This window comes from Rutilus rutilus (genome assembly GCF_951802725.1).
Source record: "Rutilus rutilus genome assembly, chromosome: 10".
Lineage (NCBI taxonomy): Eukaryota > Metazoa > Chordata > Actinopteri > Cypriniformes > Leuciscidae > Rutilus > Rutilus rutilus.
In genome coordinates, this window is record NC_140215.1 from 43436132 (window position 1) to 43448280 (window position 12149).

The window sequence follows — 12149 nt, forward strand, 5'->3', positions numbered from 1 at the left end:
TTAGTGTGCGGTCTAGTTCTAGACTCCTTTAGTGTGCGGTCTAGTTCTAGACTCCTTTAGTGTGCGGTCTAGTTCTAGACTCCCAGACTCCTTTAGTGTGCGGTCTAGTTCAAGACTCCTTCAGTGTGCAGTCTAGTTCCAGACTCCTTTAGTGTGCGGTCTAGTTCCAGACTCCAGACTCCTTTAGTGTGCAGTCTAGTTCCAGACTCCTTTAGTGTGCAGTCTAGTTCCAGACTCCTTTAGTGTGCAGTCTAGTTCCAGACTCCTTTAGTGTGCGGTCTAGTTCTAGACTCCTTTAGTGTGCAGTCTAGTTCCAGACTCCTTTAGTGTGCAGTCTAGTTCCAGACTCCTTTAGTGTGCGGTCTAGTTCTAGACTCCTTTAGTGTGCAGTCTAGTTCCAGACTCCTTTAGTGTGCGGTCTAGTTCCAGACTCCTTTAGTGTGCAGTCTAGTTCCAGACTCCTTAAGTGTGCGGTCTAGTTCTAGACTCCTTTAGTGTGCGGTCTAGTTCTAGACTCCCAGACTCCTTTAGTGTGCGGTCTAGTTCAAGACTCCTTTAGTGTGCAGTCTAGTTCCAGACTCCTTTAGTGTGCAGTCTAGTTCCAGACTCCTTAAGTGTGCGGTCTAGTTCTAGACTCCTTTAGTGTGCGGTCTAGTTCTAGACTCCTTTAGTGTGCAGTCTAGTTCCAGACTCCTTAAGTGTGCGGTCTAGTTCTAGACTCCTTTAGTGTGCGGTCTAGTTCTAGACTCCCAGACTCCTTTAGTGTGCGGTCTAGTTCTAGACTCCTTTAGTGTGCGGTCTAGTTCTAGACTCCTTTAGTGAGCAGTCTAGTTCCAGACTCCTTTAGTGTGCGGTCTAGTTCTAGACTCCCAGACTCCTTTAGTGTGCGGTCTAGTTCAAGACTCCTTCAGTGTGCGGTCTAGTTCCAGACTCCTTTAGTGTGCGGTCTAGTTCGAGACTCCTTTAGTGTGCGGTCTAGTTCGAGACTCCTTTAGTGTGCGGTCTAGTTCTAGGCTCCTTTAGTGAGCGGTCTAGTTCCAGACTCCTTTAGTGTGCGGTCTAGTTCCAGACTCCTTTAGTGTGCGGTCTAGTTCCAGTCTCCTTTAGTGTGCGGTCTAGTTCCAGACTCCTTTAGTGTGCAGTCTAGTTCCAGACTCCTTTAGTGTGCGGTCTAGTTCCAGACTCCTTTAGTGAGCAGTCTAGTTCCAGACTCCTTTAGTGTGCGGTCTAGTTCGAGACTCCTTTAGTGTGCGGTCTAGTTCTAGACTCCTTTAGTGTGCAGTCTAGTTCAAGTCTCCTTTAGTGTGCAGTCTAGTCAAGTCTCCTTTAGTGTGCAGTCTAGTTCTAGACTCCTTTAGTGTGCGGTCTAGTTCCAGACTCCTTTAGTGTGCAGTCTAGTTCAAGACTCCTTTAGTGTGCAGTCTAGTTCAAGTCTCTTTTAGTGTGCAGTCTAGTTCCAGACTCCTTTAGTGTGCAGTCTAGTTCAAGACTCCTTTATTGTGCAGTCTAGTTCAAGACTCTTTTAGTGTGCAGTCTAGCTCAAGACTCCTTTTGTACAGGGCCCTGACTGAGTCCGTTTCTATGGGATTAATATCCTGCCATGATTCAAAACTGAAAATAAAGTTCTGAAAGGTTGAAACTAAGTGTTCGAAAACTCAAAATCTTACAAAAAAAAGTTTTGCAAGATCGAAAAATAAGATTTGCAAGTTTGCAAAATGTAAAAAAAATAAAAATATCTCTGCAAACATTATGTTATTTTTGAGATTTCTTTCTTCAGAACTGCAACGCTTTTTTTACGATGTTGCGGAAACAATTTTTCAGAGTTTCAAATTTGTCAGTGTTCTCCCACTGTATTAGTTTGTCTTCCAGGTTTGAAACCTTGTAAATGGTGATCTGAAAACTGGTGTGCGAATGTGTGAAAAAAAGTTTTGAAACTCTGAAAACATAGTTTTGCAGGCTTGCAAAGTGGTAAAAAAAAAAAAAATTCTGCAAACATAATTTTGTTTTTGAGTTTTCCTCCTTCAGAAGTGCAACCCTCTTTTTTACGGTGTTGTGCAATCATTTTTTCAGAGTTTCGAATTTGTCAGTGTTCTCCCAGTGTATTAGTTTACTTTCCAGATTTGAAACCTTGTAAATGGTGATCTGAAACCTGGTGTGCGAATAGGTGAAAAAAAGTTTTGAAACTCTGAAAACTGAGGTTCGAAAGGGCGAAACTTATTACATTACATTACATTTGCACTCCCATTGCAGACTATTTTTTCAGAGCTGAGTTTACAACACCCACTTTGCGGAGATACGCACACACAGTTGCGAGCTTGCGACTCACGTGATTTGTGGCAGCGTTGTCACGCAGCTCTGCTCTGAAACTCTGAAACTCAGACTGAGCGAAAATGAAGCTTCGCAACTTCGCAACTTAAAAAAAGCCTGGAGGGAGGGCCTTCTGCTCTTGGCCAATGCTTTGCTGTCTGCTGACGTACAGTCCAATCACAAGTCGTATTTACTGGAAAGGTGGGATTGACCGACTGCTCCGCCAATGACGAAATTCTCACTCTCGAAATTCTCATACTCGCTCTCCTCACACAGCGAGCGACTCACTTTCCTAAGCTGGCGACTCACTCTCACTCACCTCACACAGCGAGCAACTCACTTTCATCAGCTGGCGACTCACTCTCCTCTGATGGCGACTCACTCTCCTCACACAGCGAGCGACTCACTTTCATCAGCTGGCGACTCACTCTCCTCTGATGGCGACTCACTCTTCTCACATAGCGAGCGACTCACTTTCATCAGCTGGCGACTCACTCTCCTCACACAGCGAGCGACTCACTTTCATCAGCTGGCGACTCACTCTCCTCACACAGCGAGCGACTCACATTCATCAGCTGGCGACTCACTCTCCTCTGATGGCGACTCACTCTTCTCACATAGCGAGCGACTCACTTTCATCAGCTGGCGACTCACTCTCCTCAGATGGCGACTCACTCTCCTCACACAGCGAGCGACTCACTTTCCTCAGCGAGCGACTCATTCTCCTCACGCAGCGAGCGACTCAGTCATGTACATTGGCCTAATATTATAATAAAACATTGAAATGTGTTTTACCTATTTTGATACCAATGTGAATCAGCAAAAAGTCACATTTTCAGAATATTCTATTTTAAAGATGATTTATAAAATAAACTTTTAAAAAAGCTGTGCATCCTGTTTGTGTATCCTGTGCTCTTTCGTCATTGGCGGAGCAGTCGGTCAAATCCCACCTTTCCAGTAAATACGACTTGTGATTGGACTGTACGTCAGCAGACAGCAAAGCATTGGCCAAGAGCAGAAGGCCCTCCCTCCAGGCTTTTTTTAAGTTGCGAAGTTGCGAAGCTTCATTTTCGCTCAGTCTGAGTTTCAGAGTTTCAGAGCAGAGCTGCGTGACAACGCTGCCACAAATCACGTGAGTCGCAAACTCGCAACTGTGTGTGCGTATCTCCGCAAAGTGGGTGTTGTAAACTCAGCTCTGAAAAAATAGTCTGCAATGGGAGTGCAAATGTAATGTAATGTAATAAGTTTCGCCCTTTCGAACCTCAGTTTTCAGAGTTTCAAAACTTTTTTTCACCTATTTGCACACCAGTTTTCAGATCACCATTTACAAGGTTTCAAATCTGGAAAACAAACTAATACACTGGGAGAACACTGACAAATTCGAAACTCTGAAAAAATGATTGCACAACACTGTAAAAAAGAGGGTTGCACTTCTGAAGGAGGAAAACTCAAAAACAAAATTATGTTTGCACAGATTTTTTTTTTTTTTACCACTTTGCAAGCCTGCAAAACTATGTTTTCAGAGTTTCAAAACTTTTTTTCACACATTCGCACACCAGTTTTCAGATCACCATTTACAAGGTTTCAAACCTGGAAAACAAACTAATACAGTGGGAGAACACTGACAAATTTGAAACTCTGAAAAATTGTTTGCGCAAAGACGTTTTTTTTTTTGCAGTTCTGAAGAAGGAAATCTCAAAAACATCATAATGTTTGCAGAGATATTTTTATTTTTTTACATTTTGCAAACTTGCAAATCTTATTTTTCGATCTTGCAAAACTTTTTTTGTAAGATTTTGAGTTTTCGAACACTTAGTTTCAACCTTTCAGAACTTTATTTTCAGTTTTGAATCATGGCAGGATATTAATCCCATACGTTTCCACCTGAAACATAATTCCACCACAAACATGATCATTACAAGTTTTCTGGAGGCTCATCAAATCACAAAAAGTTCCTTGACTTCCTACAAACACAGGACTGACTGTAATTTATGTCAAGGGTTTTAAATCTTTGTTCACATTTCTTCTGAAGCCCATTGAGGTAGAGGCTTCAGTTTCTGTGGCAGGTTGTGAACAATCCTACAATAAAAGAGATGTGTAAGGGCCAGTCCCTTTTTTATGCCACACATTCAAATGTTTGCCATAATAAAAAGCCCAGTGCATTCACATCAGCAACTGTCTGAGAACACACAGACAGAGTGTCTTCATTTCCTCCACCCTAATAAATAAAAGGCTAATGTAAAGCATAACTGTTATGTTTGGTGTTCTATCTGCTGCATACTGACCTCTGTGTGGGAGACTGTGTGTGTGTGTGCTGGCTTCAACAGGGACACTGTATTAACTCTACTGCAGAACATACAGTCAGCCATATTTACAACTTAAAGTAGTAATGTATTGCACACGTACCCAGTGTTACTTGCTAAGAGGAGCCAGCATCAGGGTCAGACTGTACAGCACCTGTAATCACATCCATAATCGGCCGTCCCTTATTGCTACTCAGAGCCAACTCCTCCGCCACAGTGTATTCTGGTTTTCTGAATTTAACTCTTTATTTCTGTTTGCTGCAAACAAGTGTTTGTGATAAAATGTTCACAAAAGTAATAAAAGGTTGTGGTAAATACTCACCGCTTTGAATTATATTTTTATATTTTGTCTTTATCTGCTGCCAAGAACATTTGGAGTTTGGGTTGCATCTAAAAATCAATGAATATTAATCTTTCTTAGTACATGCACATTTTATATATATTATAAAAATAGGCTATAGGCTATATTACACAGGCTACACACATATATTATATTATATTATATTATATTATATTATATTATATTATATTATATTATATTATATTATATTATATTATATTATATTATATTATGTGTATATACACATAAATTGTACATATAGAACGTATTTGTTTAACTTACAAATTAACAATCAGCAATCTTTCTCCAACAGTCTTCTCTTGCTTTGGCAGCAGAGACTGTATTGTTTCGAGCTTGAAATACATATTTAAATTCATCGTAATTATGAATGATTATCTCTTGCTCCTCCGCGGAAAAATATATCGCTCTCGCTCTACCCGCGATTGGTTGTTCAGTGTCGACGTCACTCTTTTATGTGCACGCGCGCGTGGAGTAATCATAGCTTGAGGATCAAAGCCTGAGTTGACAGAGAAAGTTGATGAGCTGCATCATGGTACCAATAAAGCCTGATTGCATCGGTTTGGTTTTGTCGACTCAAAACCAATCCTGTAACCCCGAGTTTGTTCAACTACCTTCATGGTACAGGCCCCAGACCTGAACGAACCATCAACAATTAATTTAACCCTATCGTTTCTTGGGTGGGTTATTAAATGCACCAGTTCAGTTAGAGTCTGGAGGCTACTTGCTTTTATCTTTGCATTCCTTTAAGGATTCCCTTTGTCAGTGTTGCTTGAAAAGGGGGTTTCCCGGGTGTGTTAATTGGCTGGTGGTGTTGTTGTGTCTGGATTGATGTGTTGGGCAGCCAATCACGTGGTGTGTTTGCGGATGGATGGAAAGTCTTGTGAATGAAGTTGGAAGCTGGAAGCAGGCTTTGCTGTTGAATCGTTGACCGAAACTTTGCAGCAAAACCTAGTTTATTTTCTTTTACGCTGAGAGTCTCGGTTCTACGTAAGAGAAAAAAAAAAGTGAAACGAGTAGCTAGATGGCTTGAATGAAATTGTTTAACTCATGTTCTTCTGATCTTGATCTGCCTCTTCATCGGCTCGTCTAACCATCTACATGTCTCGTCTAAGATTTTAAACTCAAATGTTTGTCCAGCCTCCTGGATGAGTTCTGACCAATTAGACACTGTCTTTAGTTCAGAGGTGGGTGGTTCTTCCCCTCTCTGTAATCATGCGTTATCTGTGGTCTCCAGCTCTAAGCAGAGAGTACAGTTCAGACATGATTTCTTAAAATAAGAATGACACATCTTACACAGATTTCAATCAAGTTATGAACAGAAACACGCAATGGTACCAAGCAAGACACCCAAAAATGAAAATTCTGTTATCATTTACTCTCCCTCATGTCGTTCGAAACCCATATGACTTTCGTTCATCTTCAGAACACAAAGATTTTTTTGATGAAATCTGAGAGATTTCTATCCCTGTATTGACAGCTACACAACTGAAACTTTGACTCTTCAAAAAGTTCATTAAGAGCTCACAAAACAATAAATCTGTTCATAACTGTTCATGAATTGAGTGGTTTAGTCCAATTTCTTTCTGAAGAGACACGATCACGTTACATGAAGAACATTGAATTTAGGCTTTTATTCACATATAAGTTTGATCAACTCGCAGATCAGTTGTGATAAACTCAAGTTACGCAGCACGTTTGAGCTTCAGCAAGAACCAATGAGGTTCATTCTCGTGTTACGCAGCACGTTTGAGCTTCAGCGAGAACCAATGAGGTTCATTCTCGTGTTACGCAGCACGTTTGAGCTTCAGCGAGAACCAATGAGGATCATTCTCGTGTTACGCAGCACGTTTGAGCTTCAGCGAGAACCAATGAGGTTCATTCCCGTGTTACGCAGCACGTTTGAGCTTCAGCGAGAGCCAATGAGGATCATTCTCGTGTTACGCAGCACGTTTGAGCTTCAGCGAGAACCAATGAGGATCATTCTCGTGTTACGCAGCATGTTTGAGCTTCAGCGAGAGCCAATGAGGATCATTCTCGTGTTACGCAGCACGTTTGAGCTTCAGCGAGAGCCAATGAGGATCATTCTCGTGTTACGCAGCATGTTTGAGCTTCAGCGAGAACCAATGAGGATCATTCTCGTGTTACGCAGCACGTTTGAGCTTCAGCGAGAGCCAATGAGGATCATTCTCGTGTTACGCAGCACGTTTGAGCTTCAGCGAGAACCAATGAGGATCATTCTCGTGTTACGCAGCACGTTTGAGCTTCAGCGAGAGCCAATGAGGATCATTCTCGTGTTACGCAGCACGTTTGAGCTTCAGCGAGAACCAATGAGGTTCATTCCCGTGTTACGCAGCACGTTTGAGCTTCAGCGAGAACCAATGAGGTTCATTCCCGTGTTACGCAGCACGTTTGAGCTTCAGCGAGAACCAATGAGGTTCATTCTCGTGTTACGCGGCACGTTTGAGCTTCAGCGAGAACCAATGAGGATCATTCTCGTGTTACGCGGCACGTTTGAGCTTCAGCAAGAACCAATGAGGTTCATTCTCGTGTTACGCAGCACGTTTGAGCTTCAGCGAGAACCAATGAGGTTCATTCCCGTGTTACGCAGCACGTTTGAGCTTCAGCGAGAACCAATGAGGATCATTCTCGTGTTACGCGGCACGTTTGAGCTTCAGCAAGAACCAATGAGGTTCATTCCCGTGTTACGCAGCACGTTTGAGCTTCAGCGAGAACCAATGAGGTTCATTCCCGTGTTACGCAGCACGTTTGAGCTTCAGCGAGAACCAATGAGGATCATTCTCGTGTTACGCAGCACGTTTGAGCTTCAGCGAGAACCAATGAGGTTCATTCTCGTGTTACGCAGCACGTTTGAGCTTCAGCAAGAACCAATGAGGTTCATTCCCGTGTTACGCAGCACGTTTGAGCTTCAGCGAGAACCAATGAGGTTCATTCTCGTGTTACGCAGCACGTTTGAGCTTCAGCAAGAACCAATGAGGTTCATTCCCGTGTTACGCAGCACGTTTGAGCTTCAGCGAGAACCAATGAGGTTCATTCTCGTGTTACGCGGCACGTTTGAGCTTCAGCGAGAACCAATGAGGTTCATTCTCGTGTTACGCAGCACGTTTGAGCTTCAGCAAGAACCAATGAGGTTCATTCTCGTGTTACGCGGCACGTTTGAGCTTCAGCGAGAACCAATGAGGATCATTCTCGTGTTACGCGGCACGTTTGAGCTTCAGCAAGAACCAATGAGGTTCATTCCCGTGTTACGCGGCACGTTTGAGCTTCAGCGAGAACCAATGAGGTTCATTCCTGTGTTACGCAGCACGTTTGAGCTTCAGCGAGAACCAATGAGGATCATTCTCGTGTTACGCGGCACGTTTGAGCTTCAGCAAGAACCAATGAGGTTCATTCTCGTGTTACGCAGCACGTTTGAGCTTCAGCGAGAACCAATGAGGATCATTCCCGTGTTACGCAGCACGTTTGAGCTTCAGCGAGAACCAATGAGGATCATTCCCGTGTTACGCGGCACGTTTGAGCTTCAGCGAGAACCAATGAGGATCATTCTCGTGTTACGCGGCACGTTTGAGCTTAAGCAAGAACCAATGAGGTTCATTCTCGTGTTACGCAGCACGTTTGAGCTTCAGCAAGAACCAATGAGGTTCATTCTCGTGTTACGCAGCACGTTTGAGCTTCAGCGAGAACCAATGAGGATCATTCTCGTGTTACGCAGCACGTTTGAGCTTCAGCGAGAACCAATGAGGATCATTCCCGTGTTACGCAGCACGTTTGAGCTTCAGCGAGAACCAATGAGGATCATTCCCGTGTTACGCAGCACGTTTGAGCTTCAGCGAGAACCAATGAGGATCATTCCCGTGTTACGCAGCACGTTTGAGCTTCAGCGAGAACCAATGAGGATCATTCCCGTGTTACGCAGCACGTTTGAGCTTCAGCGAGAACCAATGAGGATCATTCTCGTATTACGCAGCACGTTTGAGCTTCAGCAAGAACCAATGAGGATCATTCCCGTGTTACGCAGCACGTTTGAGCTTCAGCGAGAGCCAATGAGGTTCATTCTCGTGTTACGCAGCACGTTTGAGCTTCAGCGAGAACCAATGAGGTTCATTCTCGTGTTACGCAGCACGTTTGAGCTTCAGCGAGAGCCAATGAGGTTCATTCTCGTGTTACGCAGCACGTTTGAGCTTCAGCGAGAACCAATGAGGTTCATTCTCGTGTTACGCAGCACGTTTGAGCTTGAGCGAGAACCAATGAGGATCATTCTCGTGTTACGCAGCACGTTTGAGCTTCAGCAAGAGCCAATGAGGATCATTCTCGTGTTACGCAGCACATTTGAGCTTCGGCAAGAGCCAATGAGGTTCATTCTCGTGTTACGCAGCACGTTTGAGCTTCAGCGAGAACCAATGAGGATCATTCTCGTGTTACGCAGCACGTTTGAGCTTCGGCAAGAGCCAATGAGGATCATTCTCGTGTTACGCAGCACGTTTGAGCTTCAGCAAGAGCCAATGAGGTTCATTCTCGTGTTACGCAGCACGTTTGAGCTTCAGCGAGAACCAATGAGGTTCATTCCCGTGTTACGCATCACGTTTGAGCTTCAGCAAGAACCAGTGAGGTTCATTCTCGTGTTACGCATCACGTTTGAGCTTCAGCAAGAACCAGTGAGGTTCATTCTCGTGTTACGCAGCACGTTTGAGCTTCAGCAAGAACCAATGAGGTTCATTCTCGTGTTATGCATCACGTTTGAGCTTCAGCAAGAACCAATGAGGTTCATTCTCGTGTTATGCATCACGTTTGAGCTTCAGCAAGAACCAATGAGGTTCATTCTCGTGTTATGCATCACGTTTGAGCTTCAGCAAGAACCAATGAGGTTCATTCCCGTGTTACGCATCACGTTTGAGCTTAAGCAAGAACCAATGAGGTTCATTCTCGTGTTATGCATCACGTTTGAGCTTCAGCATGAACCAATGAGGTTCATTCTCGTGTTATGCATCACGTTTGAGCTTCAGCAAGAACCAATGAGGTTCATCCTCGTGTTACGCAGAGCGTCAAGCAGAATCATTGAGCTTCTGTTTATGTTTGCTGATCAGTGTTTATATGTGAGTAAAAGTTTAAATTAAATATGTTCATCATATAAAGTGATCAAGTCTCTTCAGAAAATTTTGACTAAACCACTCAATTTATTTGGATTAGTTTTACGATCTCTTTATGAACTTTTTGTCAAAGTGGTAGTTGCGTAGTGGTAGTGTTTGTACATATCGCACTAACGTTATTAGTTACTCTATTTTGTTATTGCCAATTCCAATGCCACCTTGTAAAGTTACTGTCAGTGTTACTGGACACTTTTATTTCCTTATTTAACATTGTTGTCTCCCATTGATGTATGTTTATCGATTGCTACAAAGTGAAGTTCTTACTGGTGTGTCAGCGTTTTTCTATTAAACCACATAGCTTATCATTAATTAATTAAGATATGCTGTTTGAACATGGATTTTATCTATTTATTTTATCGATATTATTTTACATACAGAGATGTTTCATGGAACATTAGGTCATGAATATTTGCCTCAAACGTCATGCAAAAGTCATGGAAATGTATTGGTATAAATGTGTACGAACCCTGAATTATCCAGTTGAGTCGCAGTGCATGATGGGAACTGAGCCCCACCTAGACTGTGTTGAATGCAATCAAATAGTATGAGTGATCTCGCTCAGTATTTCTCATTGTGCACTGAACCTTGAGTTCAGCAGCTTTTCCAGAAACTCTGTTCATCAGATGTGCCAGATTCATGAACTCTGTACTAAATACTCATTGAGATTCATTCATTTCAATTTAATTGAAGTATAATAGTTTCCTCTGCTCTGTACAGTTAATAACTTTCAGCTTTAGGGTTTACAGTGTTAAAGATTTAAGCTGAATATTATATGGTATACAGTTCATATATACATTATTACACAGATATTGTTTAATTGTGACACTAACCTGTCTTGTGTCTTGCAGAAGTCAGCGAAAGGGTTTCTGTTTGCCAAACTATACTTTGAGGCTAAAGAATATGAGCTTGCTAAAAGGTAGGCTAACTCCTTTGCTCTGTCTTCTGTCTAATGCCTGGTTTCTCTGTGAAGTGATGTGTTTCTCTCACACCATTGGGTCATAGGCATGTTTCGGAGTATTTGACTGTTCAGCCGAAGGATCCTAAAGCGCACAAGTTCCTCGGGCAGCTGTTGGAACGGGACGGGGAAACGGACAAAGCTGTGGGATGTTACAAGGTTTGAATTCCCTTCACTTACTCTGACATGTTTCCCTACGGCAGTGGTCTTTGAATACACACTTCAGCTGTGGAGTTTAACGATAATAGTGCTGGAAAAATATACATACAAATATATCTGAGAGGTTTTCAATGCTGGTTTTCCGCAGTGTCGATACACCGGTAACTCCTGCGTTTCCTCTCTCACACACACTGCAGTCTGTGAGTGAAGCACGGCTCTGTGTTCATTTACACGCCATCATCTCATGATACAGTGTGTTTTTAGCATCTCGGAGCAGCGAGTGAATGCAGTGAACTCCATCTGTACGTGAGCTGCCAGTCCAAGCCTGCTCTGGTTCATCAGCTCAAGCTGTTATTACCTTTTAATAACCAAATAATAGTAAGAAAAATAAAAAACCTTTTAGATATCATTCTGCGTATGTGATAAACATCGGTTATGCTCATCTTTAGTAACTCTATCTTGAGTGAAACTGCTCTATATTGAAGCGCTTACTAAACACCTGATCCGGAAGCGATGTGACCTGTTGTACAGAAATGGAAGTTTGTTGATCATAACCCGTGTTGGTTTATCTCGTGGGAATCAGTTTCTCACATTCAGTTATAACACAGTTAGTCCAGGAGAAGCACATCAAGATTATTCTGCCCTTTCTTTCCAAGGTTGTTGTATTGTTGAACTTCTAATGCACTTTTAAAGTTTAAGCATGTAATACTGATGTTTGTTTCTGAACTCCAGCGTTCAGTGGATCTGAATCCGGCTCAGCCAGACCTGGTTCTGAAGCTGGCGGAGCTGCTGTGTGGGAAACCAGAGCCTGACAACCGGGCCGAGTTCTGGGTGGAGAAAGCTGCCAAGCTGCTGCCGGGACATCCCAACGTCTTCAACCTGAGGGTCAGTTCACACAT

General features: G+C 43.0%; 1 protein-coding gene across 4 annotated transcripts in view; it reads left to right on the forward strand.

The window, feature by feature from the left end:
• LOC311298388 (RANBP2-like and GRIP domain-containing protein 5/6) overlaps positions 1-12149 on the forward strand; it is a 103111-nt gene that overhangs the window by 11264 nt on the left and 79698 nt on the right. For all 4 annotated transcript variants that reach the window (XM_084421243.1, XM_084421244.1, XM_084421245.1 and 1 more), the window contains exons 2-4: positions 10985-11052; positions 11139-11250; positions 11983-12135. In XM_084421243.1, the coding sequence (XP_084277369.1) occupies positions 10985-11052; positions 11139-11250; positions 11983-12135 (333 nt within the window). The remainder of the gene's footprint in view (positions 1-10984; positions 11053-11138; positions 11251-11982; positions 12136-12149) is intronic.